The 26,411-nt window shown below is 31.8% G+C and overlaps 2 protein-coding genes across 3 annotated transcripts; both read left to right on the top strand.

Annotated features, from left to right (window-relative positions):
- The first annotated feature begins 430 nt into the window (after positions 1-430).
- LOC143047665 (uncharacterized) lies at positions 431-22,958 on the top strand. Of its 2 annotated transcripts, none has more exons than XM_076220850.1 (2): positions 431-546; positions 13,138-22,958. In XM_076220850.1, exon 2 carries the CDS (start codon positions 13,163-13,165, stop codon positions 14,357-14,359), a length of 1,197 nt encoding a protein of 398 aa, XP_076076965.1. In that variant the 5' UTR covers positions 431-546; positions 13,138-13,162; the 3' UTR covers positions 14,360-22,958. The 2 variants fall into 2 exon arrangements, with proteins under 2 accessions (XP_076076965.1, XP_076076966.1); XM_076220851.1 differs by lacking the exon at positions 431-546 and adding an exon at positions 580-748.
- LOC143049500 (uncharacterized) lies at positions 19,706-25,658 on the top strand. Its single transcript, XM_076223113.1, has 2 exons — positions 19,706-19,718; positions 24,716-25,658. Exons 1-2 carry the CDS (start codon positions 19,706-19,708, stop codon positions 25,648-25,650), a joined length of 948 nt encoding a protein of 315 aa, XP_076079228.1. The 3' UTR covers positions 25,651-25,658.
- The last annotated feature ends 753 nt before the right edge of the window (positions 25,659-26,411 follow it).

The following is a 26,411-nucleotide window of genomic DNA, read 5'->3' on the forward strand; positions in this document are numbered from 1 at the left end:
AGGTATATAGGATTTTTTTTCTGAGACGAGTGCCTGTGCATGAAACAACTGAAATAGCCTATATATTCTAAGAAAATAATTAATTTATTGATAACTGTACACTTGCAAAGAAGAAATTGTGTATTTAAGAACTTCAATTTTAATTAGAAAGATCTAGACTGACCAAACTGAGCACCATTATTTTAAAAATCACCTCATCAATTTACATTTAAATTTGACGATATTGCCCGAATCCTTCTTAATTCTTATAAAAAAAAAAGGCGTCGTACTTTTAACCCTCGTTTGAAATTAATAATTTTAAGATTTGAACATAATTATGTGTAATGCGTCTTCAACTTACGCTTTTAGACAATAGTACTCGTAGTGCTTTGATTCTAAGGGGTTTTGTAAAATTTAACACGGATTCAAATCGGATTGATGAAAGGTCAAGGTTAATTTAATCAAACGGAAGTTATTGACATTCTGATTTAAATGGGCATGTGTTATAAGATTTGAACCGCTCACCTGCATTATAATTAAGTGAAAATGATATAGTTTTAATTGCAGGTAAGCTCCCATTAACATATTTTAAAAAAAGAGATACGTCACAGTGTGTGACAAACCAGGGAATCTTAAAAATGAAGTCTGCCAACAGCTGATCATGACAGTGGTAGTGCTCAGTACTATAATTTCGCAAGCCCGTATACCACATAGCATTTCGTTGTCAGTAGATGAAGGAAGACGTTCCCCTCGTTGAAGCTTAGAATATGTGAGTAGTAGAAATATTCAGCTTGGCAACTGCTTCCATTATTTTGTAAATTCATGTTATAACCAGGAAAGATGAGGGTATGGCCTATGAAGCTATGTCATGTTACATGTATGTGTTGTAGACCTGGAGATATAAAGGTAGTCTAACTAGTTGATTTAGGGAAGATCTTCTTTGTCTCAATTGGTAAGATTGCTGCCTTGAGATCCCTTGATTGGGTGTTTGAATCCTGCTGGTACCATCCATGGATTTTCATGGCAATGGTGCTACAAGCATCTGCTAATGATACAAATCGTGTATGATCATACTTGCCAACTTTCACGATTTAGGCGTGTACTACACGATTTTGACCCTCTGTCCCGATTACAAGATCGTGATCGTCAAAATAGCCAAAAAACACGATTTTAGTAAAATTTACATGAAAATTATTTTTGTTCCCGATTTGAACTTTTGAAAGTTTTCCCAAGGGTGACAAATCGTGTCTGACAAATTTCATCCAATCAAAATTTAGTGATCACGCATTCACCAGTTGATTAATGTCGTCATAGTAAACAATCAAAGAATCCAAGATTATTAGGGATTTTTAGTTGTTTATCAAAAGTTATCACTTGCAAAATGGTTCCGTCACTGCCTAAGAAGAAAAAGCGTGTTGCTTCATGCAAATACTTGATTTGGGAGAATGATTTCAAGTACAGGGGCTGGTTGTCTAAATCAACGTTAGGATTGTCACATGCCTTTTGTAAAGTTTGCAACAGAGACTTTACAGTTGACCACGGTGGCCTTAATGATGTCTCCAAACATTCTAGTACTGCTCTTCACCAGAAGTCATTCAACGCACAGAACATCACCAAGGCTGTTTGACATTACAACTTGTGATATTGATCATATAATATATTTTGTGGTTTTTTTGTTATTAAATTATTAAAATTATTACTTTTTTAATTTGTTGACAATGTATCAGACAAACATAAAGTCACCTTACTGGTGTTTATCTCAACAAAAAGAATACAACAATCAAACAATTTAAAAAAGATGGGTTTATATAACAGCATCTTCAACTATCACCCCCCAAAAAAGAAGTATGTCAGCCACTTTTAGGAGCCAAATCATCACACGAAAAAATGGCGCGAAAAATTCTACCCTCAAAAATAGTGCCGCGCACAAAAACCGCCATGGCCATTTTCAAAAGTTGGCAGGTATGCATGATACTAATCGTGTTTATAGAAAATTGCCTGGCAGATCGATGTTAGATATGGTCATGAAGTTTGACCAGGTCATAGAATGACAGTTAAAGGTGTAGGGTGACATGCAGAGAACTGGCCCAAGGGTTTCTGAGGAGAAGTCTCAGGGTTGTACAGTAGTGGATCTGTGAGTTGCTCAGATGGATGGTAAGCAGCTTGAAAAAAGAAAAGGGGGAAGAGTGTTGTAGACCTGAAGATATAAAGGTAGTCTAACTAGTTGAGTTAAGGAAGATCTTCAATTTGTTAGAGCTCTGCCTTTAGATTCCGAGAGTGACGGTTAGAATCCTGCTGGTACAAATGTATCATCTTTTGATTTTCACAACATATGCATAGGCACTTGTTTTCTATCCATGGCTAGATCTACTAGAAAACAGGTGCCTATGGGCATGATTGGAGTTGTCATTTTTATCACAAATTTTAAATATAAATTCAGGCCTGGACAATAACCATAACATGCATAATGGAAATACAGTTTTATAGATCTTTATATACATGTTTATAAAGGTAAAGTAGATGTTGCCATGGATAGAAAATAAGTGTCTGTGAGCTGGGCCAAAGATTTTCAGATACTTGACATACAGCAGTTGCTTGTTTCTGTCTGTCTGAAAAAAATAGTAGGGTGTGGTCCCCAAGCCAATATGATACTTCCATGTGAAATTCTTTTTGTAACCACTGCATTTAAATTGCCTGCCTTGACTTGTGAGATTATCCCTTAGTGTGTTTATTTTCACTTTTAACTACATGTATGATATATACATGTATATATACAACATTGTTGATATTTTTGTCAAGTTGAAGATTTCATACATCATGTACATGTACATGTGTGTACCTCTGGGAAGTTGATCCAAACATTTATTTGTAATTTCTGAGTAACTTCAGTCTCATTTATAATTACCAACCATTTCAGAACTTGTATTTGGGTAGATTTACATGGATAAATCTTTTTTGCCAGGATATATCCTTTTTGATATTACCCATATTTCAGGGTTAATGTAACTTTGGGAAAAGATTGAAAATTTATACATGTCCAATGTATTTACATTTTAGTACAAATGTGGTTAAATTTACTTTGAAGGAAATGATAAATTTCCTCAAAATCTATTTTTTTTTCACAAGTAATTACTAACATGATGAAATTCAAATGAAAGTCAATGTCCACCATGATGTAAGGGAAACTCAAATTAGAGATAAATGTGAAGCAAAATTTGGTCTCGACTGTCATCTGACACTGTTATCATGGTTACATGAAGATCGATCACATTCCCATTCAGATTAATTTTTTTTGTGAAAAATTTGTCATTTCATACTTTTATTCAGTCTTCTAACTGTTTTTTTTGTTAAATGTACATGTGTTACAACCTTTTAGAGAAGACAGCTGTGTTTGAACAGGGAAACACCAACGAACAGCCTGTTATCATGGTTATAATGTAGAGGAACATGCTAAGAGGTTCTCAGCATGTTAAAGGTGGCAACTAACCTAAAAAAAAAAAAAGTAGAAAAGGAGGTGAATCATTTTTGTCTAGTGGGTCTCATTGGGGTCTATAAGCATGACACAGGATTGCCGATTTTTTGTAAGGGTGACACGTGAAAGTCAAATTATTGTGCCCTGAAAACGGGAAATGATGTCCTGCGGGATTAAAACAAAATTTGAAAATTGCTTACATAAACAGTGTAAGCCTGATACAAGAATCTGGCAAAACAGTAAGTGGGATCCCGGATTAGAACCCCCCTAATGAGACCCACTGTCTAGTTTTGGTTTCCAACTGACTATTATTCCAATTATAATAAAGATACATTGAGGGGAACTATTAATTTTCTGTTTAAAGTTTTTGATTGAGGTTATTTGAGTAAAAGTTGCTTCCATTTGCAACCCTAGTCTTCTTCTACTTCTTCTAAATGGTTAATCTTCAGTCGAAATTTCCACTTATGGAATGGAGGTTAACTGCAGGAATTGAAATTCCTTCACACATCAATTAAATTTGACTTGTAATACTGACTGGTAGACTTTTAAAAAGTTATTTTCTGAACAATTTTCATTTGGTTTACTTTTTCATTGAATACTTAATACCTATATATACATGTATGGTCAAGTGACATGAGTTAAGGATCATTAGTCAAATGTGCTCAAGAGAAGTCAACATTTTTGAGCCACATTTTTTGTAAATTTTTATTCCAAAATGTTGTTGACCATAAAATACAGTTTGAATTTTAGGTGGATTTGAAATTACTTTTTAAAAGTTGTGTGCCTCAAGCTTGCTCTTTCTATACTTGTTTTTTGTCAACATATACCTTGTACCTGTGGCACTAACCACATAATATACTCTTTTTGCACTGTTGTGTAATTTCAGTATATATTTTGTTGAACATGTATGCCAAAACATGTGTATTAAATAAGCAATAAAAAGTTGTCAATAAATGCATTGCAGATGGATTTAGCAGTTGTTGAAGGGACATCTCTCTTTTGCTTAACACTAAATAGGTTGATTTATTCACTTGTCCATCTGAAATACTTATAAATAGAAGGCCTTAGGAATGCTATAAAACAATTCTAAAGGTAAGAAAAAAGACTACGTCTACATTCTTTTTAAATTACCCTGACCTTACAAAAAACATGCATTCCTGTTAACAATATAATTAAGTAAGTTGAGGAAATAGATTATCTAACACATGGTTGTATTAATCAAGTATAATGATAGTCCAGCTAAGGGATATGTAGAAGTTATATTCTTGATGTGGTTACTGTAAATTCTGAAATTTTGCAAGGTTTTGATTATTGCGAAAAAAGGCAAGCTCAAGTTATAATTGCAATAATTCAATGTAATTTAAACTCACATTTTGAATTTTTTTCTACGAATTATACAAGACTTTTCTCAATACTGCAAAAATTGAAATTGTTTTACTCCAAAATGACAAAATCGCAATAATTTCTGAATTTACAATACTCTGGATTTGCTAGAAATTATGATACAGAAAGTTTTTCATATATATAAACTCAGGCCAAACCAAAAGATGATGATAATTATTTACAGCATTGAACTGGCTGAAAAAATATGGTAGGGAGCAAGTTGAAATGATTGAATTTTTAAAAATCTTTTACATTAACTATAGAGAAATGTTCTAGACTTGTTTTAGAGTCGCCATAAAATGTGTTACTGATTTTTTAACTTTTGAACAGCGGTATAGTTCATACTGTTGCCTTTATTAAGGAAAAGACATGAAATTTAGGGCCTGTCAAGAAGTAGGAAAAACAACTTTTTTATGCCCACTCTGTAGCCCAGGGAGCATTAAGTTTTACCCATGTCCTTTCATAGGTCTGTACATCACAAAGTTGGTTCCTGTTCTCTAACTTTAATTTGCCTCAACCAAATGTTATGAAACTTATATTCAACTAGAACACACCCGTATATCGCGGGTCCGTGACTGAATTAAAGTATATAACTATGCGCAAGCCTTATTTTAGTATTAGTATTGTCATCTGATAAAGTCATGCTGATTATAAGATACACAGTTTTCTCTGCTTTCAAATCTTTCTGTTTGAACCCGTCGAACTGGAACTTATCAATTATTGATAATATTAATTATTTGGAAAACAAAAGGTCCTGGAATGGAGTATTTTTTAATCAACAGCATTGTCCTATATTAGTTATAAATATTGAATTCTTTGATTCGCTGTTTTACGTCATGCCCACTAACAAATTGAAAACTGTACCTATATGCCTTATTTTAGTCCAGATTTTTTTAGTATTCGTATTGTTATCTTAGAAAGTCTAACTGATTAAAATACTACAATAGGTAACAATTTGACAAATAAGTAGTGTCAACCCTGTGATTATGACCCGTGTAATACTATATAGCATATTAATCCTGAATACACCGTTTGGTGGTGCGCCTGTCAGATGCGGAACGTACAGATAAGGTAATCGGTAACAGGTGAATATACTATTGGTATCGGTACCGGACTCGACCCGGAACTTCTTAATTATTGGCAATATTAATTACGTGGAAAACAAAAGGGCCTGGAGTGGTGTAATTTTTAATCTACACCTTTGTACTATATTAGTTATATATAAAGTTGAATTTTTTGATTGGTCGTTTTTACGTGATGACGGCTGACAAATTGGACCTCGTAATTTTAGTATTATAGATGCTTATATTACCACAAAATATAGATTCTAGTTAATACAAATAACTGTTCTAGAGTTATGTCCTTTCACAAATGTAAAAATTGGTGTACTTATGTATATATTTACACAATACTTAGGTTCTTATTACCACAATTTGATCTCAGATCAAATACAAATTTGGGTGGATCCACTTTTACGTTTCTTTAGTTATGTCCCTTTATAACTTTGTATGATATGCAAGTTGGGGCATTATCTGTGTCCCATGGACACATTCCCAATTTATTTACATGTATTATGTTGTTGTATAAATGACACATTTTCTGTCTGACCAGAACTTTTGTGGCACCTAGATCCTGAATCTTAAAGTTTATATGCAAGTCTGACTTGTCCTACACTCATATGTTGGTATATGGGTATTTCCACTTCATCAGGATTAGTCTACAACTAATTACCTGCTTCAGTTTGAGGGAGTGCAATTTTCAGAAGTGTTTTAACACTAAATAAAAATTATACTTATATTTTTGGATAACACCAGATACAAATTTATATGCCTTAAAGTATAAAAAAAAAAAGATCAAACATGTGTATACTGAACATTGTTGAAGTCCAGATAGTTGTGTGTGAAAATAATTGATTGATGGTTGCTTAACGTCCAGTGGCAAATATTTCATGCATATTCAGGAGGATGTGTGTGTGAAAATAGATAGATGTTATAATATTGCCTCTTTTTGTATAATTGTATCCTTTTATATATACTACAAACTAGCTTCAATCACTGTACTAGTACTGTTTCTTATTTAATGTCCAGCATTGTCTGTGTCCTACAATTGTCTTATCATTTAAAGATGATAGAATATCAAATATTGACACCTTGATAGTCCTAAAGTAAATTATACATGCCATAAAATCAATAAGACAATATCCTGTCTCAACTCACTCAACAATTTTTCACATTAGTTGAAATATTGTGGCCATTAGCTTTTACATTTATATATTATGGTACTTTCAGTCAAATATTTTATGGGTTTTTATACGACTGCAAATAAATTTTTGCATCATATAATGCTATATATCATGTCGTCATTGTCGTCCGAAAACGCATTTAGTTTCCGGACAATACCTTTAGTTTTAGTGAATGGATCTTTATAAATTTTTACCGGAAGGTTCATTACTACCAAAGGAAGGTTGGGATTGATTTTGTGGGGTTATGGTCCCAATAGTTTTGGAATTAGGGGCCCAAAATAAGCATTTTTGTAGTTTTCAAACAATAACTTGTGTTTTATGTGTATGAATCTCTCTGAAATTGTATCACAAGTTTCCATACCATAAAGGGATAGTTCGTATTGATTTTTGGGGTTATGGTTCAAATAGTTTAGGAATTAGGGGGCCAAAAAGGGGGCCCAAAATAAACATTTTTGTAGTTTTCAAACAATAACTTGTGTTTTATGTGTATGAATCTCTCTGAAATTATACCACAAGTTTCCATACCATGAAGGGATAGTTAGTACTGACTTTGGGGGTTATGGCTCAAAATGTTATGGAATAAGGGGCAAAAAAGGAGGAAAACTAGGTTTTTCTGGTCAATGGACAATTAAGACAATTTAAAAGCAGTGTAAGGGAGGTAATTCATAAACATTTAGCATACAATGTTGGGTATGTTTGGATTTACCTCCCTTAAACTACTTGTAAATAATGTATAAAGAAATGTCAGGTTTTGGACTAATTGCAAAAAAAAAGGGGGGGTGGGGTTAGTTATCAATTTTTTTTTCCAAATTTTTTAAAAGTTTGAAGAAGAATCTTTAATTGCACAATATTGTGCAATAGATTTGTAAGATCTTGACTTTTTTTTTGTGTAATAAACCCATATTATGTCAAAAATTTGATCACAATCCAAATTCAGAGCTGTATCAAGCTTGAATGTTTTGTCGATACTTGCCCCAACTGTTCAGGGTTTAACCTCTGCAGTCGTACAAAGCTGTGCCATGCGGAGCACCTGGTTTTAACAGGGTTTCCAGATCTATGTAAATCTGGATTTTAGTTAATACAGTGATGATGGAGGGCGGCCAGGGCCACTCCAGTTGTTTCAATCCAATAAATATTTAGAACCAATTTGACCAATGGTTTTCAAACTTTTATATGTTGTTAATGATGGTGGTCAAGTTTGGAAAAATTACCATTTTCACTTTTACATGGATTCATTATTATTCCTGGGATACCAATTTTGTTGATTTCGTGGGCACAGATAAACAACGAAATTAAATGTTCAAAGAATAACAATTTTCTTATAGACTTGTATGCAGACTTCAGCAAAACCACGAATTAAATGTCCACGAACATGTACAAGTTTTCTTTAATCCACAAAAATTGGTACCCAGGAAAATAAATAAATCCACGGTATACTGTATATTTAAGAATTGAATGCTTCTTTTTGTAACTTTATTGGGTGGTAAAAGCGTTGACCGAAGTACATTTTGTATGAAGCACAGAAGCGCTTCATTCTAAGAATGTGCACACGGTCAACGCTTTTACAACCCTATGAAGTTACAAAAAGAAGCATTCAATACTAATAATTACATTTTTAAGCTAGGATCATGAAAACACGATTTACATCAAGTTTTTATTTAATTTACATGTGCACTTTATTATGGGACCTCGTTGCATCATGAATGATAAGTTTTATTGTGTAATGCAACTGCTTAAGGAATAACACGTGATGTGCAGTTAGCCAATCAGAATAACGTATTATAATGAAACATACATCTAATGTAATTATTTGGCCATAATTTTGGTGAAGTTCGTTTTCATTATCTAATGGGTTTAACACAAATGCAAATTTTAACGATTTTAATTTGGTTAGAATACATAGCAAACTTTTCAAGAAATATTTTTCTTTGTGTTCACCTCGTCAGAAATTTAGAATAAGCATAAATAATATCATGGTCAAACAAACAATAAATCTTCAGACATTTCTGCATCTTATGGTATCTATTTTATAAAAATCGCTCAAAGAAGTACTTGGTAATATTTTTTTGAAAAATATCGATTTTAGTTGAAATGATAGGACATTTTTTGAGTGGGAACTCATTTTTGTCCAACTACTGTAGATGAAAGTGTCCAAATTGAACAAAAGAAAATAAAACATTCATAAAAAATTAGAATTGCAATATTTTTTATAATCTTAAGAAGAACAGAAGCAATTTATACTGATTAAATATGATATTGATTTAATTGGAGAATAGCAATGATACTAATTATGTAATATAAAGTAGGTTCAACACATCAATTCTGTGGGGTGAATTATTAACAGTTTAATTATTAGCTCACCTGGCCCGAAGGGCCAAGTGAGCTTTTCTCATCACTTGGCGTCCGTCGTCCTGCGTCGTCGTCCGTCGTCGTTAAATTTTACAAAAATCTTCTCCTCTGAAACTACTGGGCCAAATTTAACCAAACTTGGTCACAATCATCATTGGGGTATCTAGTTTAAAAAATGTGTTCGGTGACCCAGCCAACCAACCAAGATGGCTGCCATGGCTAAAAATAGAACATAGGGGTAAAATGCAGTTTTTGGCTTATAACTCAAAATCAAAGCATTTAGAGCAAATCTGACAGGGTAAAATTGTTTATCAGGTCAAAATCTATCTGCCCTGAAATTTTCAGATGAATCGGGCAACCTGTTGTTGGGTTGCTGCCCCTAAATTGGTAATTTTAAGGAAATTTTACTGTTTTTGGTTATTATCTTGAATGTTATTATAGATAGAGATAAACTGTTAACAGCAATAATGTTCAGCAAAGTTAGATTTACAAATAAGTCAACATGACCGAAATGGTCAGTTGACCCCTTTAGGAGTTATTGCCCTTTATAGTCAATTTTTAACCATTTTTCGTAAATCTTAGTAATCTTTTACAAAAATATTCTTCTCTGAAATTACTGGACCAAATTAATCCAAACTTGGCCACAATCATCTTTGGGGTATCTAGTTTAAAAAATGTGTCCGGTGACCCGGCCATCCAACCAAGATGGCCACCATGGCTAAAAATAGAACATAGGGGTAAAATACAGTTTTTGGCTTATAACTCAAAAACCAAAGCATTTAGAGCAAATCTGACATGGGTAAAATTGTTCATCAGGTCAAGATCTATCTGCCCTGAAATTTTCAGATGAATCGGACAACCTGTTGTTGGGTTGCTGCCCCTAAATTGGTAATTTTATGGAAATTTTACTGTTTTGGGTTATTATCTTGAATATTATTATAGATAGAGATAAACTTTAAACAGCAATAATGTACAGCAAAGTAAGATTTACAAATAAGTCAACATGACTGAAATGGTCAATTGACCCCCTAAGGAGTTATTGTCCTTTATAGTCAATTTTTAACAATTTTTATAAAATTTGTAAATTTTTACTAACATTTTCCACTGAAACTACTGGGCAAAGTTCATTATAGATAGAGATAACTGTAAGCAGCAAGAATGTTCAGTAAAGTAAGACGTACAAACACATCACCATCACCAAAACACAATTTTGTCATGAATCCATCTGCTTCCTTTGTTTAATATTCACATAGACCAAGGTGAGCGACACAGGCTCTTTAGAGCCTCTAGTTATACATTATGTGTCTCATTAGCCAACTCAATGGCTGGGTATTGATTGTTTTAATGAACATGTATATTTTATTATGTCATTATCAGTATTTGACACAATAATAAAATAAAATTTATTAATTATTCATTATGGTTAACTTGAAATATTGACTGATTCATTTCTTGTAATGATCAAACATTAGATCAGGGGAGTAATGGGGATACCTTCATGACTTATTACGGCGAAAATTCTTGCCAAATGATATTTACGTTAATTTTTGTTGCTAGACGATTAAATGTGTGCATTCTTTTAGACGATCAAAAAATCTAATGATTTTGAAGAATCACATAAAAAACTTTTTTTTTTAAAACGGTAACAATATTTATTTGAGAGCTCTGACGAATCATGATAAGGATATTATTTTCATGAATCAGTGTAAAATTTGATCAATTTGGAGGTAGCGGAAAATGACTGTTTGACGCCTGTCAGTAAAGCGCATTACTACCCTCATTACAATGTTAGATGCACTCAAATTCAACAGCTACTGTTTTGGGGGTAAAAACAGCAAAACTATTCCACTTTATTTAGCAGTTTAATCAAGTGAAAAATTCAATTGTATAATATACATGTATAATTAGAACAATACCTCACTGATTAAAATGTCACTAAAGGGAATGAAATCTAGACTATTAAATAAATATGTTATAGATAAACTGATATTGGTATCCTACTAAAATTTTGTCAGATTAGACCATGTGTATTCTTATTTTGATTTGTACTGTAGGATTTAGTCATTGTTAGTGTTTCATGTGGGTTTGTTTTAGCGTAGGCCAACCAATTTAGTTTAATGAGAATGTATAGACACCCGGGATTTGTTTTTCTCTCATAAATCTGACAAAAATTGTAGGCCGACCAATTTAATTCAATAAATATTTAAAGACACGAGGGATTTTATACATCTAACAAAAATTTTTTTATTATTGGACAAAATACAAGTTATTTAATATGTACAGTAATTTTTGTTTTCTGTTGATACTGAAATAGCAATGACATAAATAACTATTTTGGACAAATAATTTTGCCACCTGAAACAGTATCAGTCTATTTTGAAATGATGTATCATGCTTTCATCCTACAAGCATCATCATGTTATCTTCATATACATGTATTTTGGACAAAATTGAGATATTTTAATCCATTTAATATGTAACATCATGAACATGGTGTGGGAAATTATGACTATCAGTATATACCTATAAAGATTTATAAAAGTGCTGTCATTTTTATTCAGTCAAGTAGATTTTCATGAAAGTGTTTTGTTTTCATTTCATCAAGTATTTGCTGGATTATTGGATTTTATCTTTCAATCTATGACAGATACATTTTTGTAAGTTTGCTTTGTATATAGATATATTTTTTTTATTTATTTGAGACAAGAATGGAAGTTAATGAACAGAATACAATATTGTTATAATTTGATCAGATTTTCTAGAATATATATAATTTCATTTGCTGTTATATTTGTAAATGTTAAATTTAAGATATTTGACTTTTAAGCTGTTTTTTTCTTTTTCTGGATAACTGCTTGAAGGACTGTGCTTGGCAATAGGGTTTAAAAGGTTTGATTAACATTTGATTGGTTATGGATATCATGTGACTGATCTGTTGACCATCTACATTTTTTACATCCATCTTTTATTCATGTGTCTTCATTGAATGTTTATTTTTGTATAGTGCCCTTTTCTTTCTAGAAGTAAATGATTACTATTTGCTAGTATATATATATGTAGTATGAGTGTCAATGAGACAAAGAAGGTCAAAGTATGGTCCTTGGCTCACATCGAAGCATACAAGCCTTTTTTGCCTTGAAAAAAGGTATAACTAGATAAATTGTCAGCTATAAAAGGCCTGAAAATGACAAATGTCAAATAAGAAAACTAACAACACCGATTTATTTATAAAACAATGATCGAAAAAAAAATATGATATTCATCAACAAACAGCAACCATTGAATGACAGGCTCAAGACTTATTATTTCTAATACATGCATGCAATATTAATATGTTTGAAAACTTGTTATAGGATGTAGTCATGAACAGTATATATGAGGGTAGTAATGCCCTTTAATGTCGGGCGTCAAACAGTCATTTTTGGCTACCGTTAGCGTCAAATTGGTTAAAATTTTACCGTGTTTTGTCAAAATATCCTTATTGTGATTCATCAGAGGTCTCAAATAATTATCGTTACTGTCATTTTTGGAAAAAAGAAAGTGTACATTTTATCGTCATACACCAAAAATTAGTGTTAACGTCATTTGGCAAGAATTTTTACCGTTATTCTTCATGAAGGTACCCCCATTACGACCCTCATATATCTACATAGAATAAATGGGCTTTAAAGAATAATCTAAAATTTTCCTATTATTTCCCTTTATTTTACAGATACATGAAGTCAGTGTGATGAAGAATGGGTTGTATTTTGTCAAAAAGAGACGGAGGGAGAAATTCATTGGTATTCAGAGTTTACAATGTTGATGAAAATGGTATAAAACACAATCCTGGAAAAATTGAAATAACTGATACAGATCTTATTCTTCGTCAAAAAGGCAGAGACCATATTACATGGCCATTACGGTGCTTAAGACGTTACGGATGGGAGGAAGAATTGTTCTCTTTTGAAAGTGGGCGTCGCTGCTACACTGGGCCGGGAATTTATGCTTTTAAATGTAGACGAGCAGAGACTTTGTTTAGAGCTGTTCAGGAAAGTATAATGAGAGTAGGACAGGGAGATTTGTCTTCCAGTCGGGCATTTGATAACCATGGACATTCAAACAGTAGACCACCATCAACAATTGAAATGAGTGATTTGATGGCCTTTTCTATTCCTAATGAAAATACAGGACTTTCAAGTATGCGTGAAATGAATTATGTCAATCAGACTGTTGTAAACGAACATGAACAACACACATACCAGAATACAGCTCCTGTAAGAGCCAATGGCTCTGCAGCGTCCACGGCAGATACTGCTGCTTCTGCCCTGATAGACTTTCTACACAATCCATTGCAACAAACTGATCCAAAGTTAAACTATATTGACCCTGACTTTCCTACCAGTACTGAGAGTTTAACAAATTTAAATTTGAATATGAATGGACAAGCTTCTGGTGCAAGGCAGGACCAAACAAACATAAAAAGACGATTAGATTCTGACGGGAGACATCCTTCTATAGATATTATTGACTGTGATGACACAAACATGAATGAAGTTTTTGATCAAGATTCAGCGTTTGAGTCGGAACGACCAGCAGAATATATAAACGTGGGGCCATTACAAGATAATGGACGACTGGAATCCAAACCTGCAATACCCCCTTCTCCAATGATAAGGGAACCAGAATATACAAATATTAATCCTAAAAACACAGCAGTTCATCAGTTAAATTATATTGAAGTGGGTCCAGGAAATTTTTCAAATTCAAAACCCTCAACAGGGATTGTTTCCCCTTCTTCGATCGATGCAACTGTTCCCTCAGCACCAGGACCCAGTTCCTATGCTGAGATAGATTTTCATCGGACTAAAGCTCTTTCCAATCGTCAAGTGCTTGAACAAGATGAAGGTAGTCGAAAGACAAGACACAATAGCTCTATCAGTAATGCATTTTAATTTTGCCAAGTTGTTGTTTAGAAATTGATGTGTAATGATTATGGTGCTTTGTGATCATGCAGTACTGCTACATTGTACTATGTATGTATAGGTTCTATGTGTATACAGGCATTTCTGCTACACATATGTATTATTTATTATCAGGATGTATTACATATGTACATGTGAGACACAGTCTGTTGTCTCCATCACTTGTTCAAGTAAAAGTTCATTTTATGATAAAATAATATTGATTATATGTTTTGTTTCTTTTCACTTTTAACTGATTCATTTTAATGTAATTGAAACATAAATTTAACTGTTTTCACTCAACAAAAAGAGTTATAAATTTTATTATTTTATTGTTACTTGATTAAAGCTTATGTTTCTTTTTTTTAAACATGTTAAATATCTGTTTTATAAATCCAAAATAAATCTTGCAAATACAATATTTTTGCAGTTATAATTGACCATGTTGACTGAATATGGAAAGATTAAAGAACATTTGTGTATTGTAGTTTTGTGACAATGACATCAACATATGTATTAATTTTACAACATATGTTGTAATTGCTAATTTTGTTTTATATTTTTTTAATGCCAATTTAATTTTGGATTTTTTGCTACTCGATATGTTATGCCTTTAATATTAACATTGAGATTAGGGATCTCCATGACCTGTTTTATGATGGCACACCACCATCGTTAAAATATCTTCTGCCACTTTCAAATGATCCCTGCCACGTTTAATTATCTTCCACTATGTCAAATGATCCCCGCCATTGTCAAAATTTGTTGTCGTTTTTCTAGCCTCTGCCATTTCTGTTAGCAATTATAATCAATAAGAATATCTTTTTATGTCATATTGTTACTGTTAGGTTTAATAGTGAGAAATATAACATTTAACAGTTATCAAGATGTACACAATGTAAATTTTTACATGTTCAATGTAATAGAATTCCTGTGTTTATATTATATATAAAGCAAAGAAAAAGAAAGACTGTGTTGATTTACTCAATATTCAAAGTTAATTGAACATGTTGAAGGTGAATCCATTTCTGTTTATTTTGAAAAATAAATGTATAAATTAATATTTTACTGAATTTATGATTAGTATGAATTATTGATAATGTAACATTTTATTAATTATTTATCAGGTTTGTAAATTAATGTTTGGAGTTAAATGGGATCCTTAATGTATAATGGGTTAAAAGTAGAATTTATTATGTAGTAAGGGCAAATGTCATTTGAAGGTCTTAAAATATTATGGGAACAGTTGAAGACATAAGAAAACTTTGTTAAACATAACTTCTGCTCTCACAACAAAATGTCTGAAATTTTTTATAATTTTCTGCATGTTCTTTCAGAGGTGGATCCAGTCACTTTTAAAAAGGGGGGTTTCCAACCCAGGATAAATGGGGGTTCCAACCATATGTCCCCATTCAAATGCATTGATCTTCTGAACAAAAAGGAGGGGGTTTCCAACCCCCAAAAATGCCCCACCCCCAGACCATTCATTAGGAGGCTGTACCCGGTACTTTTACCCTCCTATGCTATTGACAAGTACCACCTAAATGTATGAATTTTTATATATGATATTCATGGAATAAATTGAAAAGTACCACCTAGAAACGTGGAAAGTACCAGTCAACATGAAAGATAATGAAACCCCTGCACCCCCTGGATCTGCCACTGTTCTTGAACACTTTTTCAAACATTTAATCAATTTTCAATCAATCAAAAAGAATTAGAATTAGATTTTAATATTGATGGTGAGGCATGATTGCTTTGATTTCTATTCAACATTGACCTCTTTTATAACCAATACTAGTTGTCCCATAATAATATGTTTGTAGGTCAATTTTTTAAAGTTAATTTTGATCTGCAAATGTCAACTACTTGTAACACTTTTAACAATGCTTAAATGTCGTATTTAATCTGTTGATCCTATTTGAATTGTAACATTATCACTAGTATGTAGTTATAATGTTACATGGAGATACAAAATAAATTGCTTTTATTCCCAAGACAACCATATTTAATAGGTGTAATTTACTCCGTAAGATGATATGTAATACTATTCTTACGAAACTTCTGTAAGATCTATAGGATCCTACGTCTAGGCTTTAACAAGGAAAATTTCAAAATATGGAAATGAAAATTTGAAAAAACAGACACTTCAAGTTTCAGTCAGCTATTTTCAGTTTGTGAGTTTAGTTGAAACCCATCTTTATTAAATTGATATTCAGGGGTGGGCCTGCTGGATTTTGAAAAATAAATTCTGGTCTAGTAAGACTTGAAAATAAATAACCTTGCCTGCAAACAGAATGAAAATGAATATTTTGGTCCTTTAAGAATCTAAAACTAATACCCTTGCCCAAAACAGAATGAAAATAAATATTTTGGCCTGGTAAGAACTGAAAATAAATAACTTTGCCCAAAACTAAATAAAAATGAAAATATATTTGAACAAAATAAATATGTACTAAAGTATGAATAAAACAAGATTTTCAAAAGGGGAAAATAATTATTCCATCGGAAAAATTGAAATGGTCACCTCCTTTATACTTACAAATGGATGAATATGTTTAGATAAATAAATTTGTATTAACGTTTTGTTTTCAATTATTATATTAAACATTTAAATTACCCATTATAGTCTGAATTCTGAATTAGTGAATTGGAATAGAGTTTGGAATTTACTGATTGTATAAAAACATTTTTGATACAATATAACATTTTTATTTGTTTGTGCATTTTACAATGGTCTAGTCACACAAGTTACAGTGTTCAATCAGTTGGTTTTTTTTTTTTAAATCATTTTAACATTCAGTTTTATAGTGCTTACCATGTATTAGAAATTTAGGAATATTTTTTTTACATGACAATGTTTAGGTTGTATGTTCACGTTGTATTATGACTTAATTTTTCGTTTTACTTTTATTATTGATTTTATTTGCTTGTACATTGTACATGTACAAATGTATATAATTTTTTTAATACCTTATGTAGGCCCATTTTGATAAACTCTGAATTGAATGTGAAACAATATTTCTACTCTTTGAGACAGATAAATTTTCAAAATAAAAAAATGTCAGGCTTGCAGAGCTTGTTAAATAATTAGAAATTATACTGTTATGAGTTGAAAAATGTTTTTTCACACAAGATATGGTTGTAGAATTTGTTTCTCTAATGATTTTTAGACAATGTGTTGACAAACTGTTTCTTTCTTTTTTAATTCTCTCTTGATAACAACCTCCTCTTGCTGTCCATCCATGTATGTATCAGTCACCAATTCGCCGTTTCAGAATCTAAAGGACTATGGGTAATGTCATTGTTTGTACACCAAAATGAAAATAATGTTACGTACGTCATTGGTTGAATTTTAATTGTTTAGAACATTTTTCACCAATCACAACCTTTTGGTGTACGCTTATGAAAACATTTCCCAGAATGCATTAGATTCTGAAACGGCAAATTTATCTGCCTATTCTTTTGTACGATATTCATTTGAATTATGTCTAGGGAGTTTCAGATCAAATTTTGAGTCAACAGACACAAACACCTTGATTAAAATTGATGTGATTCATTTAATTTTCATAAAATTTTGACAAATTTTTTAAAGAAATTGAACCACACACTTTAATATCAGAAAAAAATAGTTAGATATAAAATGTACTACAGGTTGACAAATACTAATTTTAATCATTGAGAAGCTTAATATATCTTTAACAATCGAATGTGATTAAAACGTTGAGCTGATTTTTACAGAGTTATCTCCCTGTAGTATTATTTACCACCTTTAAACACATTTGTCTTAGTAAGGTATTTAATCGTATACTGTGGATTCATTATTATTCATTGGACACCAATTTACATGGATTTCGTGGATAAAGATGAAACACGAAATTAAATTTTGAATGACAAATTTTCTAAAGGCTTGCATAAAGACTTTGGCAAAACCACGAAATTAAATGGCCATGAACATGCAAGTTTTCCTTCACTTATGAAAATTGGTACCCACAAAAATAAATGAATCCACAGGTAACCCCTTTTTGTATGGTCACATAATGAAGTTTGAATTTTATTTCTGAGGGATCTCAAAAATAGCTACTAGAAATGTTTTTAAATCATTATACCAAACATATTAGGGCAAGCATTGTGTGATTATACTATTTTTAGTTGTTTAAATCTTTGTTTTTATTTTATTGTTTTTCTTGCAGCTTTTATTGGTTGTGTGTCCCTTTCTATTAATGTCATTTTCTAGGTTGTGTCATGTTACAATGTGATCATTTCTGCTCTTCCAATAGTTTGATATTACAATGTATTAAATTTCAATGCATTTAATTTGCAATGTATAAATTGTATGAGATCACTTTTCCCATTCAAAATTATAAAATGATATCAAGTTTGACAATTCTCCCTTTCAAAAATGATTTTTGTTTATATTTGAAAGGAAAGATGTAACTGGTTGGATGATGTTTTAAACCAATCAACATTTCAGTGTATACTTTTGAAAATATTACCCAGAATGCATTAGATTCTGAACTGGCCAAATGATATGAATACATTACATGCATTGACATTTATTACATCAGAAAGTAGTAATTTGAACTAGTATGCCTTTTAATTTTGATTTTAGTTATTAATAATTGTATCAAAATTAATTCTTTCTTGTATCATAAAACAGCATATATCTTTATCATATTTGTATTATTGGTTTCATTATTTGAAAATGTATTGTCACTAAGGAAGAATTATGTCATCCAGTTTTACAATAATACTCAAATTTTCTAGCTTTTATAAAGGTCTTAGGTTCTGTGAACTAATCGTTGAGAATGAAAAGTGCAATATTTTTAGACGGTACAGGAAAGATGAACGGTGTGTTTATTTTTAGCCTACTTTCTTTTTTTCATGTGTGTTCAAACTAATGTGCAATAAATGTGCAAACTATCATCTACATCTTCATATACTTCTACTTCTATGTCAGTTTATTGATCATACTTACAGTATCATTTCAGAAAGAGATTTGTTTCTGATTTCTAATGACAAATAATGTGTCTAACTCTTTATTTTATGTACCAATGTTATCATAAATTTTATACCGCATACATTGTTATTATACTGTACAAATTGGATGATTCAATTAAAATCCACTCCGTGGGGGATGACACATGTGTATGGGATTTGGGATGTAGGGGGATGAAAAGAGGGATCTCAGAAATACAGGAAGAAAGGGGGAGGGTTAATAAAAAAGTGGGATTTGTGAAATGAGCACTGCTTTGTTAAGCCCTCTGAAAAATCTGTCTAACTAAAGTATCTAATGTGTAAAACATAAATTGAACTATCTCTAATATTAAAGTTTAAATGGTTTCAAATGGTAACTTTATATAAAAATAGAGATATGTTGTGATTACCATTTTATAGAGATATGTTGTGATTACCAATGAGACAACTGTACAACTAAACCAAATGAATCCTTCAACATTGAGCAAAACCCATACTGTATAGTGAGAATAGGTCTTGTAACTGTATACTATGAAATGCAATTCTGGTTTGAATTTCAATATTATCACATTTCTAACAATCAGAGTTATGCCCCTTGTCAATGACTGATTGAACAACTGAAAGTACCTTAGTATCTTAGCCTGGCTTTCCATCATTATTTATTATTTATACATGTATAACACCTTTGTATTTAAGCAGTAGTATCTTACTCTTCAAAAACATTTTTTAACTAGGAACCATAACTGTTTTCTGAATTTCAAAGGGATTTTTTTTTTCATTTGGAATGGAGGACTCAAAATTTTTGCAAAATACATTTACATTAATTGAATTCTAGATTATGTTGAGTACTAGGAAATACATTAGAAAAAGCATTGGTCAAATTTAGACATATTTGCTGCCTTGGATAGAAATCAATCTTGTGCAAGTGCATGTTTACATTAAACATACTTTGATTGTTTTATAACATTCAAATAGGAAATGAAAGCTGTATTTTGATCTATTTTGTAGGTTCCTTATATCAACGTAACTCTGAAACAGTTGCATATTTTGCATAGAGATGTTTTCATCCCGAATTCTAATGCAATTATTTTGTAACAATCGTTCTGATTGGATGACAGCAAGCGTAAAATTCTCTATCTCCTTGTCTGTAACTAAGGAAGCCGACATTTTGAATTTCGGAACGTATTGACATGTTATTTCTACAATAATAAGCAAAAAACTCACTTATTGCGCCTAAAAATCTTCTTTTTATCAAATTTTATTACATTCTGAAGCGGCACAGAAGCCAGAAAATGCACGGTGTTTGTGTTTGACGCCGGAAGCATACCTATGACGTCACCTAGTGTAGGGACCAAAGAAGATAACATCTTTTCGCGGAATTTTCTTTAATGAAGATTTTACACTGAAATAATGATTGAAATTTAATTATGAACTTGTTTTGCATTAAAATAGAGATAACTGTATTGTATTTGAAGCTTTGCGGATGTCAATCGGTAGTTTAACTGTCGCAAATACCTGTTTACCTGTCTCTGCTCCGTGTCGCCAGGTAAACTAATTTTGCGACAGTAAAACTACCAATGGACGTCCTTAAAGCTTCAAATACAATACAGTTATCTCTTAAATGGTTAACAGATGTATTGATGATCATTTGCATAAGTTTGATTTTTATAAGACGCAGCTCATATGTTTATTGTTTGTTTAATTTTTGAAAGAATATGCAGTTTTGTTTAAAATTCAATATGACTAGCCATTTGCTAACCTTAAGGTGGCTCGTGGGTACAAAAATTTCAGCAAAAATTAAACTTTTATTTTTTCACTATAAATTTTATTTATTACACTATTAGTTATTACTTTATGATATGGTACAAAAATCAACCCCAAAAATCGATTTGGTTTGGCCCCAGGTGACTTTTAAAATTTTTTATATCATTGAAAAAGCTCCAAATTATCTCTCTTTGGTACAAAAATGCCAATTTTTGGCATTAAATTTGAAATATCTTTTTCAACTCATCGGCGACCTATATTTTTTATCATTGTTTTCAAATAAGGTGTACATAAACTAAATAATTGTAAAATTTAAGTGATTTCTGTAATTAGGTTATTTTTTTATTTCGATATTACATGTACCTTTATTTCTCCTATTAGTTCAACAGAAAAAAAGGTCATTAACAAAAATGTATGCTTCTTCCGGAGGCAGAATGTGAGCTTAAATGAACGGTGACCCCATTTTTTTATTTCATTTTTCTTTTAAGTATATGATAAAGTTCATTTAAAAAAAAATATAGCGAAATCCTATATTAGAAAAAAAAATTGATTTATACCCAGGAGCCCCCTTAATTTTTATAAGACGCAGCTCATATGATAATTGTTTGTTTAGTTTTTGAAAGAATATGCAGTTTTGTTATACTTCAGTATGACTAGCCATTTGCTTACCTCAACTTAACTTTGGTACATTTGTACTGTATATTGAGTGAAATTGTGACATTTAACTTTTTGTTTAAGATGAACTTCTGAACAAATCTGTTGGTTCTATTAGGAATAATATTAAGACAAATATCCTGTTATCATAAATATTTATACATTTATAATATCTCTTTAGGGAAATTATAAGATTTAAAAAATGGTTTCTTAAAAATTGATTGTGCAATTTGTTTATGTACAGTAGAAATCATTAATATAATCCATGACATATTATTTCATTTATTGTTTGAATGAATTTTTTGAAGTGATACATATTAGAGGCATCACGAGAAACATAAGTTAAACTTGGTGTAAATAACAGAATTCAAACACCTACGTATTATGTATGTGTAATGTGCAATTGAATCAACATCATTTAGTCTTTGGTGGATAGTTGTCTCATTGGCAATATTCTTATTTTTATAATGAAAAATATTTCAAATGGGGTTATCTCCCCTTTACCAGAAAAATTTTGCAATTAGAAATTATGTGTTTTTATTGCGAATATCATATTCGTTACAGGTATGGCTGATGAGTATGTAAAATAAGTAAAGTACAACTTGTGTCAATTCTCAATATACCTCTAATATAACAAAAGGGCTAATGAACAAACATTAGACTGATGCTTGTATCAAAGCACTATTAAATATAACATGTGCCAATCAGCAGTTTTATTGATTAGGACTGCTTTATTATCTGGTGCAACTCAATGGGAAGGAAACTAGTGTTTTCAAACATAGGGCTTTTTATTTTATGTTAATACTGCTGTTTTTTGAAAGTCATCCCTTATAAATTATAACTTCAGTGAAACCTGTTAAACTGAAGTTCTTCAGGACTTTCAAAATTTGTTCTGTTTTGACCAATGCTCAGTTTTTCAGGTTTGCAACGCATACAATTTGATATGACTGTGCTTAAGAACATGTTTGGTTCATGCAGGTTTTCAGTTTAGTCAGGTTTCACTCTATAATTTGTAGATGTTTTGAGAACTTCAGAATTTGTCTAACATTACATATTGAATGATTACAATATAAATGTGATAATTGTGTGTTACATTACAATATAAATGTGATAAGTGTATGTTGTAAACCATACTGATATTAGTATGATTGTTCTTCATTGTTTAATCAAGCAATAAAATCATCAAGTGGAAAAATCTGTCAATTTTTGTCCTCCAATTAGTACATATTACAAATTAAACATCGTCCATTGAACCTTAAAAATGAGGTCAAGGTCAGATAAACCCTGTCACATAATGATCGAAGTTTTTAACAACCTTGAATGGCTATACATCCCCCATACTTTCTGTACCCTGCCAGACCACTATTCTATCATTCCATACACCAAAAATATTTGACCAGTAGCTTGGACTATTAAAAAAAAGACAACACCATGAAAACTTAAAATCGACCAATGAACCATGAAAAATTAGGTCATGGCCGATGAAACATGCCAGACACATACATCTTTCAATCATTCCATACACCCAATATAGTGATCTCATTATTTATAGTTGATGAATCTGAAAAACAAACAAAACCATGCCAAGTCATTCAAACTAAACATTTAACAACAAACCATGAAAATGAAGTCAAGATCGGATTAAACCTGACAAACATGTACACCTGACAATCATTGACAATCACCTGACACCAATTGGAACATCATTGCTTTTTGTATCTGAAAAACAAGTGCATGCACACGCTGAAAAGTCTTGCCTTCTTTACTAACCATTGATATCATGTTGATAGTCCTAAATAGAAAGCTTTACTACAACTATCACATTAACTTAACATGATCCAAGAAAATGAGGTCAAGGTCATATAAATCAAACGAGAAATACATGTACACCTTACAATCATTCCATACACCAAATATGCTTTAAACATAGTTAACCTAAATTAAGTTGATCTATTGTTTATAGTTTCTAAGAAACAGACAACCAAGAAAACTAAACATTGACCAATTAACCATGGAAATGAGGTCAAAGCTAGATGAACCATACCAGTCAGGCATACACAGCTAACAATCCTTCCATACAACAAATATAGTTGACCTATTGCTTATAGTTGTAAGAAAAAACAGACCAAAACCCATAAACTTAACACTGAGCACTGCACCGTGAAATTAATGTCAAGGTCAAATAAAAACCTGAGAGACCATCATATAATATTTCATAAACGAAATATAGGTGATCTATTGCATTTAGAAAAAAAGACCAAAACCAAAATACTTTACTTTGACCACTAAACCTTAAAAATGAGATCAAGGTCAGATGATACCTGCCAGTTGGACACGTACACCTTACACCAATTTTATTTCGTTGTAACACTTCCGGGACCAAATGAGATTGTGCTGCGCATGTCTGAACTTCAGTGTGCTGATAGCTCTTGGGCAGTTCGGACGTGGTTCGAATTGTCCTAACTTTAGATTAAATTAAATCAACAAAGTTGATTTTCATTCTATCATTAATAAAAATTTGATATAAAATTTAAATAAAAGTTAGTAATCACCGAATGTAATTCGGGAAAAAATTTACGACTTTTACCTGTTTTCGGCACATTGCCGTAAACCAGTTATTATAAAGAAAACACATGGCGGAGAAAATGATAGAGAAGGGGTCCGCCTCAAAAAGAAAGTCTTCGCATGAAGACGTTAGTATTACTGACGAAGATGAACTTCTGTCTGAAAAGTTTAGTTCCGTTTCCAGCGCGGCTGGAAAAAGGAAACATGACTCTACTAAGTCGAAAGCTTCCGCGAGTGGCGGAGCTAACACTTCAAATAATTCAAGTGTAAAGGGTAAGAAACCAGCGAAGGTTAATACTAATACTGAAACTCAGAACCCTGGCCCTTCTACATCTGCAAATATATTCAAACAAGATGCAATCATGACAATGTTGGTATCAATTTAAGAAGGTCAGAAAAGGCAGTCTGACGATATCAGGTCTTTAAAATACCGTGTAAAAGACATTGAAGAATATGATGAGGGTAATAATTATGATGATAATTATGATGAAGGTGAAGAAAACCCCCATGAGGATGGAGAAAATGTAGACAATGAAAATGAACCACCTGCTAAGAAGCAGAACAAAGATGATAATAGGTTTTCATCTATGTCTAAGAGATGTAGGGTTCAAGAAATTTATGATGACAAAATTGATGAGGTCTTGGCAAATAATGTAAATGAGTTGTTCAGGAATGGTATGAATGAGGAACAATACTCTGTTTTAACTAAAGATGAAAACAATGCCAGACCTGAAAATTGTGAAGGTTTGTCTGTAGTAAGAATAAACCAGCTCATGTGGAATGTAATTTCACCAGGAGCACAATCTGCTGATAAAAAATTACAATTTCTTGAAAGAATTATTGTAAACGCAGCAACAATTCTAACAAAAACTGTCAACAAAATGGCTCTTGACGAAAACGACAATGGTAACTCCAGTAGCGGAGAATACATTGACAAATGTAATGATGTATTGGCTTTGTTGGGCCATGCAAACCGCCAATTAAATATGACTAGAAGGGATTTTTTAAAGACCGAAATAATGGCAGAATATGTGCCTCTCTGCTCACACTCTGTTCCTTACACAAACAACCTTTTTGGAGATGACGTCTCCAAAGTTGCAAAGGACATTGAAGATTGTTCCAAAGTGGGAAACAAGTTGAAGTTTGGTAATGGCAGAGATAGAGGCGGGGGCTTCTTCAGAGGTGGTAGAGGAGGCCACAGAGGTACATTTAGCAGAGGTGGCTACCGTGGAGGAAGAGGTGGCTTCGGAGGTGGAAAAGGTCGAGGTTCCAGCCCTATTCCAAAAAAATCCCAGAGAGGAGGAAATCTACAGAAGTATTAGATACATCAAATGAAGTAAGTCATTGTTTTAAAGCTGGTGTATTGAAAAAGTTTTCCAATGAATGGGAAAAAATTACCTCTGACAAATTCATTTTAGATATTGTAAGCCATTGTCATATAGAGTTCATAGATAATGTTGAACCTAAGCAAGACATTTTTAATGTAAAATCTGTCTTTAACTCAAAAGAAAGATATATTGTTTCAAATGAAATTCAAAAGTTACTGGCAATTGATGTTATTAAAGAAGTTCAGTCAATGAAAGACCAGTTTTTATCGCCTATATTTTTAAGGCCAAAAAAGAATGGAGAATATAGAATGATTTTGAATCTTAAGAAGTTAAATGAATACATTGAATATCATCATTTTAAAATGGACACTTTTGAAAGTGCCATTAAACTTGTAACTTACAAATCATATATGGCTTTTATTGATTTGAGACATGCTTACTATAGTGTTCCAATTGCAGAGGAACATCAAACGTTTTTACGGTTTTATTGGAACGGAAAACTTTTTCAATACACATGCTTACCTAATGGGATTTCCTCCGCACCTAGAATATTTACTAAATTATTAAAACCTGTTTACTCTAGTCTTAGAGTTTTAGGTCATGTGAATGTTGGTTACATAGATGATAGTCTTTTACTGGGAGAGACTATAGAAGAATGCAATAAAAATGTAAATGACACAATTGAATTAATGTCAAAATTAAGATTTGTCATACATGAAGACAAATTGGTTTTTCAACCATCAAAACAAATAATA

The sequence above is a fragment of the Mytilus galloprovincialis genome, chromosome 10 (genome assembly GCF_965363235.1).
Source record: "Mytilus galloprovincialis chromosome 10, xbMytGall1.hap1.1, whole genome shotgun sequence".
NCBI lineage: Eukaryota > Metazoa > Mollusca > Bivalvia > Mytilida > Mytilidae > Mytilus > Mytilus galloprovincialis.

Coding starts and splice junctions, on each gene's coding strand:
- LOC143047665 (XM_076220850.1), top strand. CDS start 13,163: ATGGGTTGTATTTTGTCAAAAAGAGACGGAGGGAGAAATTCATTGGTA.